The following is a 24,405-nucleotide window of genomic DNA, read 5'->3' as shown; positions in this document are numbered from 1 at the left end:
AACGCAATTGGGCTATTTTCAGGCTAGTTTTGAGTAGTAATTGGGCGGGTTTTGTAGCGAAAACCTGGCAACCCTGCACCAGACAGAGCTGTCGGCGATTCTTCCTATTGTGAAGTCATGCAATGTGAAACCCCCTGTCGCCGATCCATCGTGCAATGTGAACACAGCAGCAACTGAATGCTACCCCAGATAGTCACGCAGTGTGAAAACAATGGCGATCCGACAAGTTTGAAAATCATGCAGTGTGATCTCGGCATTAGATACTGGATCGCTGCATTATTCCCTTTAGCAAAGAGTGTCACAATCTCCAGTCACCAGTCCAATCACTATCCTCAGTCACGAGTCACAGCATCCCTTCTGTTTAACACCTGCGCACAGTCAGCCATCACCACACCTGCCACATATGATCTCGTCAAGTCTGACATAAAAAGCTATCACTCTTCACTTCTCCCTTGTATGGTCTCGTTGTTCCTAAGGACTTACTTGACTACCTTGTTGGATACTTACCTGACTTCTGTTTGTCTTCATTCCAGCTTTGATCCCATCTCATCCACTCCTCCAACCTGCACCTACAAAGATTATAGAAGTATTATCATCTCAGCTAAGTCCCCTAAGAATTCTATGAACTTGACACTCACATGTTTGCACTGCTACTTCACCTATATCATGTAAATAAAGACTTTGTGATTCACATTACCACAGTTGTCCTCCTCTTCTGTTCCAGTGACAGAAGACCAGACCAAAAAATTGCAGTATGAGCACTCCTCTCCGTCTTGTTGACCAGCTATACTCCCTCACTCAAAATGGCCGTCCCTTAGTCAAATATGCTGATGAATTCTTGGAGCTGGCCTCTGCCGTCTATTTGGAGAATGATGTACTGTTGACATTCTTCCACGTACGTTTGGAGGAACCATTATATTCATGGATGCCCCGGAATATTAACAACTGCACGTTGGAACAATACGTTCTATGCCCTGCTGCTGAGCTGGTCCACTTCTGAAAGACCGCTCATCCTTCCTGTGATATCAGAGACTGCTCCAGTGTCTGCTCAAGCTCTTAAACCTGCTCCAGAGTCTGCTCCAGTCCAAGTTTATTTGAGGTTTATTTGACAATGAACATCAATAATAGCCAGAAAGCTATTTTGCATCTGCAGTCCCTGGACTGGAGGTAAAATTGTCACCCTAAATATATAAAAGAAATAATCTATACATAATACATACAATGCTCCAAACTACATATAAATTTACACTATACCTAATACATATAGTTCTCTCCCAATACAAAAAAAATATACATTTCAGCATCCACTTAAAAATTACGCTATGCATAGAACCAACAACAAGAATCAAAACACCAGCTCACTCATACACGCACAATCCGACTATCAGATAATGACAAGCAATGTATCAATAATATCGATATACAGGTAGGGCTGTGCAATTAATCGCATGCGATTGTCATGCGCATCTCGTCAGTAAAGCCGGTTCCGTGATTAGTAGAAAAAATTCTATCACCTGTTTTCAGATGGAGCGGCATTTACTACACAGAGCCGTAGTTCACTGACAATTAGGCAATATCGCATTCATAATCGCAGATGAATCGCATTCGATTATGAACGCGATATCGCCTAGCTTGTCAGTGAACTATGGCTCTGTGTATTAAAGGCCGCTCCATCTGAAAGCAGGTGATGGCGATTTACTACCAATCATGGAACTGGCTTTACTGACGAAATGCGCATGACAATCACATGCGATTAATTGCACAGCCCTATATACAGGCAAGGATAATGTAAGCATACAGACAAGTAACTGTAGTTTAACCTTAATCATTCAATCAGTACTAAACCAAACAACATCATAGAAAGTGACGTGAAAGTGGCCAAGTATTGTGACCCATACTCGGAATTAGTGCTCTGCATTTATCCCATCCAAAGTGCACACACACAGCAGTGAACACACACACACCGTGAACACACACCCGGATCGAACCCGCAACCTTTTGGGTTACGAGTCCGACTCTCTAACCATTAGGCCACGACTTCCCCCTATAATAACAAAGAGAAATAACAATCTCAAACTGGTAGACCAGTGAAGACAAGATGCCAGTAAAATTAATGTTGACAATGTGGACCACTTCTTTAAGTGAAACTTGAAAGAAAAACTTAAGTCAAGTTAGAGTCTGCACCAGTTCAAATCAATCAAGAATCCGCTACAGTCCAAACCATTTCAGAATCCACTCCAGTGTTGAATCCGATCCATGAGTCCGCTCCAGTGTCGGCTCCAGCCCCTGAGTCCACTCCAGTAGTGCTCTGCATTTATCCCATCCAAAGTGCACACACACAGCAGTGAACACACACACACCGTGAACACACACCCGGAGCAGTGGGCAGCCATTTTTTGCTGCGGCGCCCGGGGAGCAGTTGGGGGTTCGGTGCCTTGCTCAAGGGCACCTCAGTCGTGGTATTGAAGGTGGAAGAGAGCAATGTACATTCACTCCCCCCACCTACAATCCCTGCCGGTACAAGACTCGAACCCGCAACCTTTTGGGTTACGAGTCCGACTCTCTAACCATTAGGCCACGACTTCCCCCTATAATAACAAAGAGAAATAACAATCTCAAACTGGTAGACCAGTGAAGACAAGGTGCCAGTAAAATTAATGTTGACAATGTGGACCACTTCTTTAAGTGAAACTTGAAAGAAAACTTAAGTCAAGTTAGAGTCTGCACCAGTTCAAATCAATCAAGAATCCGCTACAGTCCAAACCATTTCAGAATCCACTCCAGTGTTGAATCCGATCCATGAGTCCGCTCCAGTGTCGGCTCCAGCCCCTGAGTCCACTCCAGTGTAGGCTCCAGCCCCTGAATCCACTCATTTCATCAATCTCAGTCAAGAGTCCGTTCCAGTCCCTGAGTTCAGTGTTGAGTCCGCTCCGACACCAGAATTCAGTAATGAGTCCGCTTCAGACACAGAATTCAGTAACGAATCCGTTCCAGCCCCAGAGTCTGCATCGGAACCCACTCTAACCCCTGAATCTAAATTGAAGCCCACTCTAACCCCTGAATCTTCATCAGAGCCCGCTCGTACCAGTGAATTAACTCTGTTTACCTACAGTCCTTAAGTCCGTATGAGAATTCCCCCCAGACCTTAAATCCACTCCAGAGCACAGTCCAGATTTTACTCAAGCCCCTGACCAGAGTTCATTGATGGCTCCAGCCCCTGACCAGAGTCCAGAGATGGCTCCAGCCCTTAAATTTAGCTCTGTGCCTGATCTTGTCCCAGAGCTCAGTCCTGTACTCGCTCATCCCAGAGCACAACCCAGATTTGGCTCCAGCCCCTGACCAGAATCCAGTGCAGGCCCCAGCCTCCGAGCTCAGCCCAGTGCCCGCTCTCATCCCAGAGTTCAGCCCAGTATTCACACTACCGCCAGAATCCTCAACTAACAGGGCAATCAAGTCAGAATCTCCAGCAATCATGAGCGCTACACCTGAATCTCCTGATGTCATAGCATCATGCCAGTGCTGAACCAGATTGTTCCAAACTTGGAGGATTCAGAGTCCCTTCTGCCACTGATTGTTTTCCCTGTTACGGCGGTAGCCATAATATGTGTTTGGGCTGCACACTGCTCTCCCACTCGTCATGAAGAGGAGGTCATTCCTGAGTCTTCTGTCTGTCTGAATGCGACCAAAGGAGGTCATTCCTGAGTCTTCTGTTTGTCTAAATGCGACCAAGGAGGACATTCCTGAGTCTTCAGTTTATCTGAATGCAACCAAAGAAGTCAACACTGAGTGGCTTGGTTTCCCTGAAGTGGCCACAGTGACCGGCAGAAACTTCTGTGCTCCTGTCTCCTGTGCCCCTCCAGACGCCCGTCTCTCAGCTGGACCTCTGGTTGGTCCCATGCCAGCCGGCACTCCAGTCTGTCTCAAGTCCGACAGCCTGCCTGGACATGGCTCCTGAGGCCATTGCTAACCTCTCTGTGCTTTGTGTTCCAGTTCTTCCAGATCTGCTCTGGTGGTCTTCTACTCTGATGTGGGAAGTATTTAGCATTGTCTTTACTACTGTGGGGATCTTTTGTCCTGTCTGCTACATCTTGGTGGTCATCAACTCTGCCATCGGGATCATCGATCCCATTTGCTCGGCCTTGGTGTTCATCAGTTCTGCCTTATTGGTCTCCTGCACCTCCTGCTCTGCGTTGGCTTCCTGCTCCGCTGGCTCCGCCCTGGCTCAGATTATCCTGGTTTCTTCCTCCTACTCCACAGTTGGGCCTATTTTGGTGCGAGGTCGCACCTGGGAGGGGGGACTACTCTCCAGTCACTAGTCCAACCACTATCCTCAGTCACTAGCCCAGTCCACTTTGAACTACATTTCCCAGCATCCTTTCTGTTTAAGCCCTGCACACAGTCAGCCATCACCACACCTGCCACATATGATCTCGTCAAGTCTGGCATAAAAAGCAATCACTCTCCACTTCTCCCTTGTCTGGTCTCGTCATTCCTATGTAAGGACTTACCTGACTACGGTCATTGGATACTTCTGTCTGTCTTCCGTTCCAGCCTTGATCCCATCTCATCCACTCCTCCAACCTGCACCTACAAAGACTATAACCGTAATCATCACCTGCTTTAAAACTCACAGCTTCATTGTTTGTAGAGAGATGCACAGACGCAGGTAATTCACACATACAACTGTCAACTCTCTCCCTTTCTATCTCTCAATCGATAGTTAATTCAAATAAATGTTATAATTCATTAATTCAAATAAATGTGATCTTACCGCACTATTTCATCTCTGTGTCTGATTTGAAGCAGGCAGAATGCTAAAGCTAACGAGCCATAACTGACAGAAATAACGGTCATTTTTACCTTTCCAGTCAAATATTATGCTGCAAACATCATCCCAGCTTTAACAAAACAGCTTTAACTTGTCATGGTACAAGCGGGATAATGCACGGCTAATGTGGGGATCAATTCTAATCACATTAACAAAATTTCAGCAAAATTTCACAAGCAAAAATAGACACTTTCAAACCAAGCAGCCTTCTGTCGGTCGACATGGCTAATCTGTTGCAAAATCTGCGAGGGGAAATCTTTTGCTCACATGAAATTTCAGATTGCGTGGATTCCTATTGAAATGACTGTATTTCACATGTGAAAATTTGGCAAACAAGAGTAAACATGACTGCGTATTGTTGCTGTTTACGGTATTTATTACCACTACAACCGTCTGCGTGTCCGCAATGAACGTGCTTCTTGTGATTCCTGCTAGTAGCAGGAAAATATTATGCATCTGAAGCTGTAATTAAATATTGAGCAACAGTACTCGTTTATGAGAAGGGCCCAAGTAGAGGACGCATACGCAGTTACTTTTTTGGTTGATATAATCCTTAGGTGTGCAAATGTATAATTTCCTTTTCGTTATTTTTTCATTTAAATTTGTAGTTAAAATAACTAAAAATAAATGTATTTTAAAGTTTAGAATTAGACAGCCTTTGGAGAATCTAGGCAATTGGGCTGAGCCCATGGCACATAGGCTTACGCTGGTAACTCATCAGTGGACTTTCCTCGTCAATATAGCCTATCTTTTCACACTTTTCTCATTCTCACTAATTCAAGTTTTTTTCAGTTTTTATTTTAATCTCTGAAGGGAGCCTACGGTCTTCAGAAAAGTTTCGATGGCATTTTCATTTTATCTGGTAAAGTAGAGTTTATGAGCGGAGCACTGCTTTGTTTATAGCCGCTATATTTTTGATGTTCCAAAAGCGCCTCCTACTGGCAGAGAATGAATGATCATTTTCAATAATCCAGTCTGCAGTTTTTGTTCAGACCAATGCAAAGATCCACCCACATAACCCCATTTTAAATTAATATAATAATTTATACTTCTGACTCATCCCTTTTCTGAAAAAATGGTTTAAAGGCCCAATTGTGAGATTCATCATTTTATAATTTTGTTTTTGTGAAAACCTGTATCTCAATTGTAAATGAATTGCTATTTCGTGATCTACAACATGAAAGAAAGCCATTATAACATGTACATGAAAAATGTAGAAGCATTGGACACAACTATGAGGCACCATTGTGCAGCAGAAAGCATCACAACAAAAAAAGTTGATCTAGGTAAATGTGTGCATATGTATAGGGCCCCACACCTATATTTTATACGAAATCTGCCCCTGCATGCCGAGTGTCACACCCCTGGACTGTTTGTTGTGCTCTGTAACCCAGTTTCTTCCCCATGTGTTCCGCTTCCCAGTTAATTAGTCATCCAGTACACCTGTGTTTGTTAATTATCCCTAGCATTTAAGTTAGAGTCTGTGCTGTCTGTCCTTGTTCCTGTCTGCCCCATGTAATTCCTTGGATGTTTGGATTAAAAAACTATTGTTTCGTGTATCCCTGGTCTCCTCGCTCCTTGCCTTAAGGGAAGTGTGACAGAATCTCGGACCAAAATACAGTTACCTCCGTGTCTCCCCTCCGTTTTGTTTCCGAGTTTTTTCTCTCAGTGTTTTTGTTTCCGTTGTGTCCCCATGGATCCCTTCTTTCGCCCCGAATTCATCCTCCTCCTGCTGGAGCAGGGGGAAAATTCGCTCGAGGGTCATACCAGACTGTTTCTGGCTATTGGCCATCTCACCACCTACCCGGACGATGCGCTCTGCGCGTTCTATGATGCCAGCCTCAACACCGCGTGCAGAGCGCCGTCGTCCGAAGATGGCCCTCGTCCATGGCTCCTCCCTCCGTCGGCTCCACCGTGGGTCGACATCATGGCTGTGGCCTGGGTCTTGCTGGACTCCTCCTGCTCCAAACCCTGCCTGTCTCCTCCCTGGCTCCTCCCTCCGTCGTCTCCTCCCTGGACTCTGTCTGCCGGCCCCCTACCGGGTGTCCCGATGCGCAGAGCGCATGCCCGAGCCCACCGCTGACGGAGAGCCAGAGCCCGCCGCGACTGACGAGCCATCGCTAGAGAGAGCGACAGAGCTGAGGATCGCCGCAGAGCAAGAGGCCGTGACGTCAGTCAAGGAGAGGAGCTCCGCCCCCTGCATCGCGGCTGAGGGTGAGCTGATTATGGCACCGGGTGTCGAGCCTCCTCCCTAGTTCCCACCCATTCCCCTCCCCATGTTGTTTCTACGGTGCGAGGACGCACCTACCGGGAGGGGGGTCCAAGTCCACACATCCAAGTTCACACACACAGTAATGAACACACACACCGCGAACACACACTCGGAGCAATGGGCAGCCATATTACTGCGGCGCCCGGGGAGCAGTTGGGGGTTCGGTGCCTTGCTCAAGGGTCTCACCTCAGTCGTGGTATTGAGGGTGGAAGAGAGCGCTGGCTATTCCTTCCCCCCCACCGACAATTACTGTTGGACCTGAGACTTGAGCCCACATCCCTCGGGTTACAAGTCCGACTCTCTAACAATTAGGCCATGACTCCCCCTGAACAGCCCTTTAAACTGTTCTGATTAAAGGGAAACTGAAACTGATCTTGCAAAAAGATCACATTGAAAGGATTTCAAAAGTACAATTAATTTACTTATATCAGAAACTTCCATGAACATTCCAAGAACAATTAGGGAAGTTGTCACTTGTATTTTCAACAAATAATGACTTCGATCTGTTTCTCACACAAAGCTTTTGTATGATTTCAGAAGATTAGGAATAATGACTATTAATTTTTGGGAAGAATTTTCTGAAAATTCATATACAATAGCTTCATAAAGGGCCCATGAGAGGATTCAAACTGGTACACAATACTTACAAGTACACATTAAAAATATTTATACGGCAGCAGAATGTTAACAGATGACATTCAGCCTGTGATGGATGGGCAGGAAGTAAATGTTCTCCACAAAGTGATGGTCAAGTGAGCACTTCCTGTGAGTGAAGGAAGATGATGACAGCAGAGTCCATTCTTTCTGCAGTTAAACCGAGAACACACACACTCATCTGGAGAGTGAGCTGTGAGTCCTCAGCCATCTCTTTCTATGAAAGCTGTGTTTCAATCACTGGAAACCGCTCTACCGCAGAGAGAGAGAGAAGCTCATTAATCCTCAGGCTCACTTCGCATTGGAGATGGTGTAATTCCATGAAGGTGATCAATCACCTGCCCAAGCTGAGGCCACATCTCTCATGCTCTCTCTGGGCTCCTAAACTGCTTCTGAGAGCCTCTGATGGATGCATGGTGAGGGGCTGCAGCTCTCCGCTCAGGCAGGTGAAACCCACATTAACATTTCCACTGCTCTCTCTCGCCTCCTACTCTCACATGACACATTCCCCTGACAATATCATTCAATTTCTGATAGTGTGTGTGTGTGGCTGGTGACTCACCAGGTTTAGCAAAAAAACAGAGGCTGCTTTGATAAGGTCAGACTTCACACAACCGCTGCAGGCAGCTAAATTACCTCCCTTTATTCATGGAGCATTCACCTCCACACTCCACACACATACTCACCGATCCACCCACTAATATACACACACAACCTAAAGGAAGGTCCCTTAGAAGAGTCACCCAGCACCAAACTATCAGACGACGTGATGGCTCATCTGTCTATCTGTCTATCTGAAATGAGTAGTACAATTCACTGTAGATGCAAATGGAGAAATATGAGCGTAAGCTGTTTGATATGATATCAATATCCATAAAACCACAGAGGCTTTTCTCTCATTTAGCAACCTTATCTACTTCATGATCCAAATTATACGAGACAGACGTACATTATATAATGTTTACACTGCAAGTGTGAGAATTTAAATGAGAACAGCCTTCTGTGATGGTGATAAAACTCTGAAATAACACCAGTGTCTGGTTTATTCAATAAGGATGCCTGATTTCGACTTTCTTCAGTGACATGCTAAACATACACTACTGTTCAAAAGTTTGGGGTCTATGAGGTATCTTAAAAAAAAAAAAAAAATTAATACTTTTATTATACGTAAATGTATAATGTTACAGAAACATATTTTCAAATAAATGGTTCTTTTGTACTTTCTTTCTATTTATCAAAGAACCCTGAAAAAAATGTATTATGGTTTCTACAAAAAAATTAAGCAGCACAACTGTATTCAACATTTGTAATAATAAGAATATTAGATTGATTTCTGAAGGATTATGTGACACTGAAGACTGGAGTAATGGCTGCTGAAAATTCAGCTTTCCCATCACAGAAATAAATGACACTTTAAATTATGTTAATATTTCACAATATTATTGCTTTTACAATATTTTTGATCAAATAAATGCAGCGTTGGTGAGCTGAGAAAACATAATACATAAAATCATACTCGCCCCAAAGTTTTAAAAGGTAGTATAGTTTTAAAATAAAATATAACAGATTTACATTTGTTGTTTGTTAAAGAAATACAGCAGTTCAGATCTTATTTTGTTCTAATTGCATTTAGCCTATCAATTATATAATTTGTGTAAGAAAAATCTGACATTTGAAATATTCTCCTTGTCTTTCCTTTTCTGGGAGAATAGGAAATATACAAATAAGAGAAATTGAATTCTTTGCTGTCAGGGGAACCTGAGCTTAAAGTTGTGTTTAGAGCTTGATTTAACACTCCTCCCCGCCAGTAGCCTGCTGAATGCTAGTGAGTGTGTTGTCCCTGTGAGGAGACAGAGCTCAACTGAGTCACTTCTGATTCTGATGAAAAATGACAACACACGGCAAAGATGCCAACGCTCACTGTGGAGAACAAAAGAGAATGAGGGATGAAACAAACATCATGTATTCAATTATGAAAAAGAGTCAAAGAAAAAAAGCTTGAAAATGGTCACACCATGCTGATTTTCTTCAGACTGTAACTCTACTCTTGTACAAAACCTAAATAAATGCATTTTGACTTCAGCTCGGTTCAGTAAGGCAGCATACTGTAACAAGGCAACCAGCTTTCAGCCTTAATATAGCTGATCATACATAAAGATCACAAACATTCTCACAGCTCCAAGAAAACACAAATACAAGAAAGCAAAGTCGTGGCAAAAATATCCTCCTTCAACATTTTTTATTGCATTTTTTAGCTTTCCTAGTAAAACTCTCCTCCATAATCTTATAATCCTATAAGCATCACCTTCAGTCAGTGACACCAGAAACGTTCGCGGAAAATGAAGATGTTGTTTTAATAGTCTTAATCTAAACCTGGATGAGCCATGTGCGGTAGGAAAAGCGAAAAAACATTTTAATAATCCATCTGTCGTTCCAATTTATATCAGAAAGAGTATTTTCCATACACTTACACTCTGTACACCAGCACAAGAACTTAACAAAGACTCGAGGCAAAAATGCCACTGTAAGTGATAATGTTGTCCCAGACATTTCAAATGTGGGAGCAAAATGTGCAAAAAAAAATATTTCTAGGTCTTTTCTATTCTGTCTTGTTATATTATTCCTCCGAAACACAATGCAGTGATCTATAGCAGTTGATAACTAAATGCCAGTTGATATAAATAAAGCAGTTGATATAACTAAAAGCCACAGAATGTCTAATAAGGTTAGAATGAATTCCAGGAGGTAAATATTTCTACTTAATAAGAAATGTAATTTCTAATATTGCTGTCGTTCACAGTACAAAGTCCAATCGTCCGTAACATTGTCAAATGCATCAATCTTTCCGATATATCCTGCCATCCTTCTGCTTTCACTTACTATTTCGCGCTGAACCTATCCCTCAGTCTCCGTGAGTCTAGGTTTTTTTCTCTCTTAATCACTTCTCCCAGGAAAAAAAAAAACTCCCACTCGAAAAAAAACTAGGAGAAAGCGCTTCCATATAATTCCGTAAAATCCTCGTCGCCAACTGTTGTGTTTGTTCGAAGTAACACAAATAAAAGTCGAGACAACGATGGGCAGTTCTTCTTTTATTTTACTGTTCAACAACTGAACACCAGCTCCATTAACACAGGTGTCTCCTTGGACAACCAACTGGCCAACCAAAATCTAACCCGGAGTACCCCAACAGTACTTGTACTTTATTCTGGGTGTATTCAACTCAATACACTACAACGCCCTTCAACAAAAACTCAAGATCTACACAGATTAGCATCACAAAGGCCTTATGATTACACTCACTAAATTTTAAGCTGTATCTGCAATTGCTTTAGAGCTAGCCTTTGTGATTAACACATCAGGGGCATTTTCTCAGGAGACAATTGAAAGCAATGCCTCCTCAAAAAAAAAAAAAAACCCTGAATGACAAAATAATTGATGGCAACAAAAAAAAAAATCAAACACGATATCAAATCATGTTTCACGCATCACATTTCTCTAAAGTAACACTGAAGTAAAGTAACAGTGACTAAAGTGATAAATGCAAGCAGATTAGGGATGCACCGATAGGATTTTTTGGGGTAACCCGGAGTACCCCAACAGTACTTGTACTTTATTCTGGGTGTATTCAACTCAATACACTACAGCTGTACACTCTAACTGTAAGTGCATTGTGGGTAATGTGGAAACATACAGCTGCTGCACATTCAGTCAATGAAAATATCTCTTCTGTTGTGTCGCTCTGCACTTGAATGTAAAAGTGAACACTAAATGAATTAGAGGACATTATTGTGTTTCACACGCTACAAGCAGTGCTGGTATGTGGATAAAGAACGTCTGTAGATCTTTGTTACACACACACACACACACACACACCTGGTCACCAGTGCTGACTTGGCAAGCTCAATGAATGAAGCACATTGATCAGTCTTGCCACACTTGTCATAATCAGTAATCAGACCTGCATCTATTCAGGACTGTGCAGACCAATTTAACAGCACTAAAGAGTAACACCTATGATTGTGAACCATCAGACACATTCCATCAGCACACTCCCTGCAATCTACAAAGGCATCTGGACACCTTTAAGAGTGTGTATGTATCCAGATGTGTGTAAGCTGAGTGATTTTTTGACTGTTGGTCAGCAGTTCTGTTCAGATTATTGCTGCATTATGTGCTGTCAAGAGGCAGACTTCGAGATCCATGCTATGCTGCCAGCATCTAGACGTTTTAAATGAGAAAATTAGAGTTATAATTATTCATACTCCCTGTTATGCTTCTAGTGCCTTTGGAAGAAAATGTTCTTATATTGGAACACCATGAGATTATCAAGCCAGGGCTCTGTTCTTCATTGCAATAAACTCATAACGTTCATCATCTTCAGCAGAGATGGCAAGATATGTGTCTTTTGACTGACAAACACTGACGCAACATTCCACTGCCCATTTCAAGCTTAACAGCCACCACAATGTTGTCTATCAGCATGCAAGTTTCATCAGATGACAAAAAAGAACACATTTGATTATGCGTGTAAACAGCTACGCTCACACACCTGGAACCCATTGCTGAGAACCAGGACATATCTAAAGCAGTTGAGTAGGATTTCATTTACATTCTCTGAACCCAATCAAAAATAATAAACAAAAATGACTTGTCATTAATATTTATTACAATGCATTTTTTGACATTGACACATGATGTTATAGTAGTTTAACTTTTAGTTAGGTTTGAATATAAATTTGTCACCACAATCTGGTCATGTATAATTACAAGAAAAGATGATTATATTATTTAGACAACTGTTTCACATCATTAAAAAAGAGCTAGAGCTAGACTGTTCATTATTTCATTTAGCTATCTAAATGCTCTATTGTTAATTCCACTGAACCGTACACCTAGGATGCATCGGGGGTGAGTAAAAAACAGCCTAATTTTCATTTTTGGATGAACTAACCCTTTAAAGTGCAGACAGCAGCGCTAGGATTATGCAACAGACATTATACAGCTCAGTGCCTTCACGCAGTTAATTAATAAACCATCAGTTTGTTATATCAGCCTTTTTCCTTATATAGCCGATATGCCGATGGTTGTAAATTGAGGAAAAATCGGCCGATAAATATCGGCGGCCGATACATCGGTGCATCCCTAAAGCAGATAAAAGAAAATCATAGAATACCAAAGAGAATGTGACTAAACTAAACTTATTTCACTCACTTCAAACAAAGAACTAACTCTTTTGGCACATTTTGCATCGGCAGAAGAAAGAAACCCGTAAAGAGAAAGGAAGACCTAGTATACAGATTATCAGGAGTCCCCTCAGGTTTTTAAAGGCACCTGTCCTCTTTAGTAAAAGAGGAACCAAACAGTTAAGTAAGTTTGCAACAGAAGCCTTGCCTACTTTGAAAAAAAATTCACAATTCCTAATCAAAGTTGACAATATTATAATAGAGAAGAGGGACATTCCCTTAGAAATATACACAAAGCCTGCTCTTCAGAAGAGAAAGCCTGCACTGCAGTTGTGTTCAAAGTCTGAAAGATAAAACACGTTAAAAGATTCAAAGAAACAAAAACATTAAGTGAAAGGTTAAGCAATAAAAGTTGTTTTTCTTTTTTTCTTTCTTTTTTTTTCTTTTTTGGCTGCCTTGTAAAGTAGTTTCCACTAAGTTACTTCAAAAAAAAAAAAAATACTTTCAAAAAAATAATTAACATTACTTATAAATATTTATATATTTTATTTTATTTAGAAAAAAATTCTTAGAAAATTAGACAAACATAAATATCACACACTTCTCGAATTAGCATCACCATAAAAATATTCTGAATACAAGATTTTTAAGAAAGTAATACTTTTATTTATCAAGGATGTTCACAAAAAAATCTTATTTCAAATAAATGCTGTTCTTTGAATTTTCTATCAGATAATCCAGGAAAAAATTGTATCATGGCCCACAAATGGGTGGAAGCTATGGGTACTCTCCTTCTTGCAAACAGAATGTTGGTAGCTAATGTGGTGCATAGGGCTGCAACAAACGATTATTTTGATAATCGGTTAATCTAACGATCATTAGAACGATTAATCAACTAATCATTGTTTATTTTGCTGATTAATCAGTAGACATTTATTGATTATTCAGCTTTTACAATTAGTTAAAATATTGAGTTATACATATTCTAACAAATAAATTAAGGTAATCACTTCAGCTTTTGAAAGTCATTATGTAATTACAGTTATACAATTAATTTATACAAATAAATATATTTGGCACACAAAATGAGATGACAGAGAAACTCTCTTATACCCCATTTAATTAGCTATATGAAAAAGTAGCTGAATGAAACATCATTCTGCCTAAAATCTCTTTTTGTAAGTCATATGGATAAGAAACAAAATAAAGGTTAAGTGATAAGACGTTATCTATGCACAATCAGCTTGTAACACTCCAAAGAGAAAGGAAAACTTGAAATCGCATCATATGACCCCTTTAATACTGTAACGCTGCTTGATTTAGGGCTATCTATTGCATAAAGTCAGTGGGTTTACGGCTTTTGAAAAAATTGTCTGGACTCCTTTTTAATGGTTAAATTAAATGTTATTAATCAAAAAGCATGTCTAATTAATTATAATCTAATTAATTATCATGAAACTTAATTTAACATCAATTTATTAAAAGTTTAACACAAATTACATGTTTAGGGTCTTATGAAATGTTTTATTTTTTCCAACCTTATGTTTTATTCTTACCAAATTCTGTTTTAGCATGTTAATTATTTGAAAGCATAAAACAAGTTTAATTTATTCTTACAATAGCCTCACGATTTTTCCCCTCAGAAATTCTGTGTTGTGTATTTACATTTTTAAAGGCATAAAACATTCATTTAATTTATCTTTTAAATAATGAAAATTAAACATTTTATTTTTTTTATTTTTTTTTTTAAATAAAGGGGACTTAATATTACAATTAAAACATTGAATAATACTGCCGCAATGCCTTGAAGTTAAACCAAACTTTTATTTTGATGGGTTGCCGTGAATACCTTTCCATTTCTGTGTGTATGTGATATGAGGATAGTTTTACTCAAATGAAATGGTCAAATGCTCATGAAGTGACTCAGAGCAGTTCTGGAGATGTTCATGTATTTATGTCCTCATTAGTAAGACGGCAGACATTAATATCACCTGAAGCGTCACGCGCTCCAGTACGAGTAGTAAACAAAACTGCACGTCTGCACTATGTAACGTAGAGACAGAAATGACATGCCGTCGTGTAAATAAGATATAGTATTTTTACGATCGCTATGACAATTTTTTCAATACTTTTAACCAGATAATTTTTAAATATAAAGTCCGAATATGTTGATTCAACCAACTAGGTAGAATACATTTGATGGAAAACTAAGGATTTGATGTTCAGAACAGAATTACTACAGTAGGGGCCGTTTTACCCCACAGACTGTTTGAGAAAAAATTAGCCTATGTCATTCTGAAAATATAATTATATTTTTTATTAAATAACACATACTCCCTATCTACAGGTCCAACTGTTCTCTTATATATAACTGTGATGTTCTACAAAACAACAAGCTTTAAAACTTTTTTTCTTACAGCTGAAAATGAGATCATTTACTTTGAAATCCGTTTTCTCTCCGGTACATCACCAGTGTAAGCTTCATGGTGAAAACTTCTACATCACTCTTGTCAACGTAGTCCATAGTTGCAATAAAAAAGAATCTTGAATTTATCTTGTGGTTATTTTGGGAAAAACAGTGGGGGGTTTTCCTCCACATCTCTACAGTAAAAGAGGACCTCTTTGGGCTGATCTTGTGTGGAAAAGTGCACTCCTGCATAAATGTGAGATTTTAGAAGATCTGTACCAAAGACTGGTGCCAGAGAATGGGGACAGGTGGGAGACCACTTGCCAATATATGTGATCACATGGTACAATGTGGCATGCCACCATTCCCAGTGCAGTCAGAGCCTGGTTTGATTGTGTTAGGGTATTATTGTAATTTGAAAATTAGTGTTGGAGTTTAGTTTGCAATGTGTGATTTTGAGCATGAAATTAACTGTTTTGTCAATTGTGTGTTGTAGGTGTGTTGGTGCATTAAGAGTTTAGGAAAATTGTTAGAAGTATTGAAAAAAATGTCATAGCGATCGTACAAAACTGTAAATAACATAAGGCTACTTAGTTTGTTTAATAAAAGAACAAGGTATAGACCTGTTCTATAGAAAAGGTAACTTTAAGTGATGTTTTATAAACAAATTTCGGGAGGAGCACGCACAGATAATTAACACGGCCAGTTCGTCATTAATGATTACACCATTTATCCAATCAGCACAAGAGAAAATTCCTATAAATAACTAAGTACGTCCTACCTTTGTTATCTCTCGACTTTCAGCATCCCTCCGCCACCCCGACCCCGCACCTTCAGCCAGTTTCTACCCCAGCATGGGGAGAAGCACTCGGGGGAGCGCTTTTCAGATGGGCTGAACACCGAGCTCGGACCCCTCTCCCCAGACAGGGGGAGGGTGCACCGGGCTCGGGAGTCTTGCCGAGCTCGGGGCTCTCTCCCTGGACAGCACGCCAAATACGCATAACCTTTATTTAATTATATGTAAGTGTGAACTCGTGAAATGACTTCTGTTGTGATCTGGCGCTATAGAGAAAATAAAAGTAAATCAAATTAACTTGACCTTCAAGGGGGCGGGGAGCCTCCTAATATAATGGCAGGGGAAACACTGATAAATGACTATATAAATAAACGTGACGTAACTGGACTTTACTGGAGCACTGAACTGCAGAGCTCGTGCAACATCCACATCGCTGTAATCAAATACGTTTTAAACTGCTACTTAACCTAAGGTTGCTCCACAAGGACTGTCCCTGTAATAAGTTAACTTTAAGTCAATTTGGACAAAACCGTAGGTCACAAGCATCGGCTAAAGAAATCAAATCAACTAACAGACTTAGTTGGAGTAATCACAATGCATCACATTACATCCTCTTGTTATTTGTTTAACAAGTCTCTTTAGCTGATCCAATTAATTCAGGACTCCCAATAGCCCACCCATTCCAAAAGGCCAGGTCAACATAATGGCGATGTACTTCTTAAAGATTTTTTAAATGAAGAACATCAGAGAAAGGACATTGTGCAGCATATTGGCATGATGTGACTTTTCTAGAGTGTATTGATTTCCTCCCAACCGTGTTTCCTCATGTGCTAACAGCATGTGGGCGGTCACAAGGCCTTGAGCTAAATAACAGTCCATGACACCTGGTTCATCCTAGGGCTGTGACCCTGAACCAGATCCTAGGGCACTCTCTGTTGTATTGTCATCTTGAAACGAGTTCACCAGCTGCTAAACCCTCACATAACCATCTTCAGGTTTCGACAGGCTCATCTCACTCAAACTGCATTTCCTTTTGCTCATGGTTGTTTTATTAGCTTTTCACTCATGGTCTACTTCATTTTTTTTCCCTCCATGATTCTATTTCCTTTCAAACCTAAAACAAATCGGTTTGCTTTATTTTTTTCAACGTAGAATACTGTATATTTTCAATTTTTTATTCTGAAAAGGTGATATTGACGTTTTCCCTTCCTGCCAAATGGTTGCAAGTCGTCTTATCTCCAGAACGGCTAGCATATGTTACGTATTGATTGTCTTTTGTCTGCCAATGCGCTAACCGCTATTGACAAACACATCCAATCATACTTTCCTGAGCCTGCTGTCCATAAAGACACAGAATCGAACCCCAATCATGGGTCACAGATGCTATCTAACAGCTTTATCTGAGTCGTGCTCTAACTCGTCACTGTCACTAAGACACCAAACCTGTTGAAAACTCACATTTATCTACGATTGTAATTTTACTCATACAAAGCCCATGTTATTAGAAGGCAGTTAGTAGGCAGACACTGTATTTTTGGAAGCACAAGCTGTTTCTGCTGTTACAAAAAGCACCAAAAATGGATCATGAAACAATGAGAACAAGAGGAGAACAATGATGGACAGCAAGGTTTTTACTGAATGACTTAGTCGTGTGACGTACATGAGATTTAAACAGATCTCAGCTATTACATCCTGAAAAAAATGTTTAAATATAGCCTAGATGGCATTTTAACAGAGAACTTAATTTAAAGAGGCAACGTCTACCAGAGTGCCACTTTTTCTCAACACCACAGAAAAGGTCACAGAGAGCCCAAGAGTGACACGCGCAAACATTCTTCTGAGTTCTGCCCATTATCCATTCATCTTTGTATGAAAAGCAGATTTTTCATAACAAGGCACTTTTGGAGATAAACTATAAAGCCCAAAAGAATCCACAGCTATCTAATTTTAAAGTAAGAAAGCATTTAGAAGTTTGCATGAATATGCAGCCTCTAAAGTACTAATCCACAGTTTAATGTTGCTGTTTGAAATGTGAAATACACAAGAAAAGTGCCCAAGGAAAGGGGAAAAAGGGGAAAATTATGCAGGCAATAACATTTCCAGATGCTATGTGTTCAGTCAAGGACCTTCAGAGCAGAGAGGGTGTTTGATTAATAGAGCATCAGTGCTGAGATGCAGCCCTGCGAATATCCATTTCTCCATCAGACATGACAAGCAGATGGATGGAAGGACAGACAGATGGATGGATGGAGACAGACGGGTACGTGAATGGATGGATGGATGGATGGATGGATGGGTGGATGGGTGGGTGGATGGATGGAGACAGACAGGTACAAGAAAGGATGGATGGATGGATGGATGGATGGGCGTACAGATGGACAGACAGATGGGTGGATGGATGGATGGAGACAGACGGGTACATGAATGGATGGATGGATGGATGTACAGATGGACAGACAGATCGGTGGATGGACGGATGGATGGAGACAGACGGGTACATGGATGGATGGATGGATGGATGGATGGAAGTATGGGTGGATGGATGGAAACAGACAGGTACATGAAAGGATGGATGGATGGAGACAGACAGGTAAATGGATGGATGGAAGGATAGTACAAGTACATGGACAGATGGACAGATGGATGGATGGATGGATGGATGGATGGGACAGAAAGGTAAGTGGATGGATGGAGACAACCAGGAGCATGGATGGATGGAAAGATGGAAACAGACAGATAAACAGATGGATGGATGGATGGATGGATGGATTGATGAATGAATGAATGAATGAATGAATGAATGGAGACACTGGTGGAGCGACACATATTAGATTGCAGGTTAGTGGTTTTGGGCCTCTGGCCTGTCCAGCTTTAGAATAAACTGCAAACAAAAGGCTTGTCAATGATTAGACCTGTAAGAACATCTACCGACTGCCCACATTTCCCACTCTAAAAGTAGGTGAAGACCTCCACGTGAAAATATAAAATGTTCTTCCAATCATCCTCTGTGGCAGGATAAATGGGAAAGAAGAGGCTGATGTGAGGCCTTGTATTGATTCAGTTTCTATGGCCACAAATACCTGGCAGTATAATAACTAAGCCTGTGTGCTTCAAGATTCACAGCTTTTAAGGCATCAAATGGCCTTGCTGTTATCAGCCCACACAGGCTGGCTATACATCTACGACTGCATGAAAGGACCAGAGAGAGACGTAGATATTAATAGTTTTAGAGGCAGATCTCAGGCCAGTGGTGTGTGCTGAAGCGATGCTAATGTCCAGGAATGTAAGTAGCTGGGTTATGGAGGGCCCTTGATGGGGGCTTTGTTTTTGTTTGACCTGCAGTAAGTAATAAAGTCACTGTCTGTGTCCAAGAGAGAAGGTACTTGCATTGCTGCCCAGTAAGCCAATTTTATACATTTAGGCTTAATTTTATACATCATTCTTGGCCAAATTTAATAGTATTAAGTTTAATAATATTAAATAGCCAGATGTCCACAACAAAATATATGGAAAGTATTTTCTCTTTAATAAGCCCATTTTTTCATCTTTAATTATTTGTGATTATACACATTTTATAATTTGCATTTAACACTGTTTTAGCCTTCTGTCTGCGACCCTATAAAGTAGATAAAGTTTCAAACGGGAGAGCAGAAACTCTAAAAGGGGCCAGATCAAAAGGTTAGGCCCTCTTTTGGATCTTCCGACTGCAACTATTTTCCTCTCATCCTATCAGAACATACCTGCTGTGACCAAATTTTCGGTCACAACCCACCAGTTGAAAACCACTCCACTAGATGTAACAAACAAGGCTCTTGAAATAAATGTAGGCTACGCTTGTAAATCTACACTCTCCTCTGAGATCTACAGAACTTAACACACTCTTGACTGTATAGCCTACCAGAATGCACAAATATCAAAAAGCACTCCTCTACCAAACCCACTCGTTCACAACAAGCATCAAAGTAAATACTCCCTGGCTGTGTCAGTCATTAATTTACACAGTGAACAGACAAAGAAAAATTAAGGAGAATACAGAATGACATGAAAAAATATTCCAGTCTGCCTGCCTCTGTCTCTTTCTGGTGCAGTCACTAACAGTAATGAAAGGCATCGTGTAATCGATAAGACAGCGCTCGAAGATGAACTGCTGGTGAGTTTGACAGGAAACGTATGTGTATGTAGATCGTTCTCATTTTTTGAAAATGTGTGTGCACGTGGAAGTGCACACGCCACAGTCTGAATGACATACTTTGTTGTATAACAAACTTAGCAGAGTATTCCTCTGCCTTGCATTTCTAAGCAGACGGAGAGGTATGGGAGATATTAAAGTCTCCAGTGATGAGCTTGCCATCAGAGAGAGGATGTGACTATTGGATGAATCAGCCTCTGACTCTTCTACCTCTTATAAGATGAGCAACACACCTCTAAATGTTTAATGCAGCCAGTAGGATATGTGGGCTGCTGTGTCAATACACTGTAGATTAGCAGCTTTGAAAGCAGGACCGATGTATGATGATAATCTCCGCTCTATTAACAGACAGCGAGTTATTTCTGCCATGGGCCACATTTGGTCCAACCATCTAATTTTATCAGATTTATAACCAAGAATCTTTGTTAAAGAATTCACAGTACAATGGGATGGTTTGCCAAAAAAATGAAAATTCTATCATCATTTAGGGGCCATTCACACAAAATGTATTTCGTGTTTAAAAAACATGACACCCAGGCAAGTGGAATGAAAAAAAATGCTAGGTCTAATGACAAGTTCTTTAAACGTTTAAAAATTGTAAATTTCAGCACCGTGTTTTTATAATTGTCAAAAACATCAATCTAGCACATTTACATGGAAATACAATAGTTCTGTTTGAACGGACTCTTACTCACCCTCATGTTCCAAATCCAAACCCATATCATATTTTTCTGTATAACACAAAATTACATTTTGAAGAGTGTACTGGTTATGATTTTTGCATTCAATTAAAATTAATGGGGAGTTTTTAAGCTTCAAAAAGGACATAAAACCACCATTAAATATCTTCAATGTATCCCAAAAGTATTTCGAACAACTCTGTGAGCAACAAGAAGCAGAAAAGGAATAGCCTAGTTCTAATATATGTACCTAATATATATACCTAATATATGACGTGCATGATGTTTAATAAAGTTATTAAGTGAAAGTGAAAAAAGCTCAATCCACTGCTCGCGCTGACTGACACACAGCCGAAGCGCACGCACTGAAAGCCCCTCTCAGACAGCATGCGATCGCGAAAACAGATCTCTTTCCTGTTTTATTGTGCTTGAATGGTCAAATAAGCACACTGTTATGTCATAATGCACGTCGTGTGGAGTACTGAAGTAAACACAGTTGGTTATGTGTTAAATAAATGTTAACAGTTGGGTGAAAACCGGATGTGTTTCAATATATTGGTTTGGTCTTAAAGGGACAGCAGCCTTATTTACCTGCTGCTGTCTGTCATTATTAATGTTAATCATGTTTGATTGATACAGTGAAGACTATGCAGTGTTTTATTTATACACTTTATTCAATTTCTGTAATATATCTTACTACATGTTAAATAAACCTAGCCTACTGTAGCTGAATAAATTAAAAGTTTATTTCATATTTATTTGTTCTGTTGTGCTTGTAATTTGCTTCTTTTTCTTAATTTTAATAACAAAAATAAAATAAAAATAGCTATATCAAGGTATAAATAGTTATCGTGAAATAAAATTTATCATAACGTGAAATAAGATTTTGGTCCTATTGCCCACCCCTACTACAAATTATCTGTTTATAATTATGATAATAAATTAAAATAATATGATAATAATATGATACCAAATACCAGTTTGCCACATTAAGCAGCATAACTGACTGCTACATACAGGTAAAACAAGGCTTCTTCACTGAGGAAAGAAATTCATACAGGTTTGGACTGACATGAGGCCGAATACATTTTAGAATTTAAATGTTTGTTCAAACTATCCCTTTAATGTTTTGACCTAAAATTTAACACAATATTTTACCATCAAAACTATCCTTATGACAACTTTGTTTCCCTAGAGGTGAAGTGTGAAGAAAACTGCTTGGTTCAAAATATATTCGCACCTTCTGAGCAGGACAATGAGCAAACAAAACAGCTGTTTAGCTCCAGGAAAGACTTATAATTTAAACTTAAGAGTGAGCTGGTTGTCATACTGATGTGAGTTGATGGCTATAATGAGGAATAGTCATAAATTAACAGACATGCCCTCAACAACACTCAGCATCTCCTGTGAGGGACTGCAGTCTAGATCACAACCTTAATTAGCACATGGGGGAAATTTAGGTCAGTTTAAGCACAGGAGCGAGGGTTTAGCCATGAGTTAAGGAGGGTAATTAATTAGTCACATGCAGATACTAAACAGGCTCATTAGTGAAGTGACTGTGGGCTAAAGGACATTTTTGTGTCTGTGCATGTTAATAGTTGTGAACATAAAGACGCAAAATAAATGAACATAATCCATGTTGTGAAATAGCTCATTTCATGGTGTGTAGATGTAACAAATGCAACTCTTGTAGGACAAAAAAAAACTGAATGCACATTATATATAATCTGTCAGTCTATTTCGTAAATCCATGCTTATGTCCTTATGTTTGAAAATGCTCCTCTCAACTATTGCACAGATTTAGTCTAAAATAAGAAAATATTATCTTTCAACAAGGCGATAAGAGCTGCCAGTTTAAACTGATGGGCTTTTATACTTGTTATGGGAATCTAATACATCTTCATCTCTGGCCAACTCAGACGCTATCAAGAGACTGGCCCATTTTAGGCAATTATACCGCAGCCTGCACTGATGGGGGTGATGTCGTGCAGGCACGATGAGAATGATGGGTAACTGTCAGCTGTGTGGTGAAAAATAGGATCCACATTGTATTAAAATAAATGTCAAAAGCAAGCAGAAACTCCATTTTGAAGTGACAGTTTGTTTTGTAGATGCTAGTATATGTGCAAAAAGAAAAGTAGAAAAAAGCGAAAAAGACAGACAGAAGAACGTATAGTAGTAAATCCAGGACAATGCTGCAAATCATGACCAACCTGTTCAAGTTAGAATGTTACTCTTTGTTTTCCCCACTCAGAATAAAGACTATATAGACAACAAAAATCCATCCTATGGAAGTCAATGGGGACCAGCAACTGAAGGTGAGCAAATAGCATTCCAGCTGTGAAGAAACATTTCATTGGTTGGACATATACTGAACGAATACGGCCAATGTATGTGAGAGGCACATACAGAGGCACAGAATTAGACATCTTTTTGGTGAACGAAAATAATGAACAGGTATATCTAGTAGTGAACGAACTGAATGAATGAAACATCTCTTTTCGTGACCGTCAAAAAGATAGACTAGCTCACAAGAAGGAAAATTAATGATTTATAACACAAGACATTCACTTGTCACCACCTGGCGTAATGATGGTGAACCGACTTAAAAGAATCGAGTCTTTAAGATGAATCAAAATCCCCAGCAACGATTGTAATCCTTTGATGCAGATGGAAAAATAACGTTTACAGCAATGCTTAATGCTTGCTGGAAATACTTCTGTTGTGTATTCATCTGTGTTAATTATCACACGTGTCCCGTATATTTTTAGTGTTTGTTTAACTTCAAAAAATAATACTTCAAAACAAGAATAACAAATCAACACGCACTCACCACTGAATTCTTCATAGTGGATTTCACTGTAAACCCTTCCGTTTTCAGTTCTCCTTTAGTCAAAGGATGAAATGTTCGCATTTTCGTACACATTGCTAACTACACACAGTTTCAGCTCAAAAAGAGCAATACAAATTAAAAGACTAAAACTGTACGGAGAACACCTGCTAACTCAATGGCGTCGCATTAGTGCTTGTCTGTTAGGGTTGCCAAGGACTCACTTGAGGACGCGCTGCGGTTGCTATGGAGGGTAAAGAGAACCCCGGATGTTCATCTTGCTATGGAAACAGCTCGCGCTTTGTGGTCGTTTATCAAACGTCATTAAAAATGAAAGCAAGATTGGAAGCAAAATGATAATCAATATTGTAAACTAAAGCATTATGTTCCAGTGATATATGTGAGTGCATGAGGCATAGATTTTCTCAGCACATCTATCTTTTATTCAGTATAATTAGATTTAGTTTTTCCAATAAATATTTTAAGGGTTTTTGGTTTGGTTCACATTTGTAGTTTTAAAAGTAGACATGTGAGACCAGTAAAACAGCAAATAACATCTTATGTGT

At 39.8% G+C, this 24,405-nt stretch overlaps 1 protein-coding gene across 2 annotated transcripts in view; it reads right to left on the bottom strand.

Annotated features, from left to right (window-relative positions):
* Positions 1–24,036, bottom strand: part of LOC107695182 (parkin coregulated gene protein homolog) — a 102,592-nt gene extending 78,556 nt beyond the window's left edge. The window contains exon 1 of one of the 2 annotated variants that reach the window (XM_016494999.1): positions 23,843–24,036. In XM_016494999.1, coding sequence (XP_016350485.1) covers positions 23,843–23,935 — 93 coding nt within the window. In that variant the 5' untranslated portion in view covers positions 23,936–24,036. Of the gene's footprint in view, positions 1–507; positions 535–23,842 lie in introns of those variants that run through there. The other variant, XM_016495000.1, reaches the window with a different exon arrangement.
* Positions 24,037–24,405: the final 369 nt, after the last annotated feature.

Source organism: Sinocyclocheilus anshuiensis, unplaced genomic scaffold (assembly GCF_001515605.1).
Source record: "Sinocyclocheilus anshuiensis isolate Anshui unplaced genomic scaffold, SAMN03320099.WGS_v1.1 scaffold610, whole genome shotgun sequence".
Taxonomy (NCBI): domain Eukaryota; kingdom Metazoa; phylum Chordata; class Actinopteri; order Cypriniformes; family Cyprinidae; genus Sinocyclocheilus; species Sinocyclocheilus anshuiensis.
The sequence above is the reverse complement of the archived record's forward strand: the minus strand, read 5'-3'. Positions and strand labels throughout refer to the sequence as shown.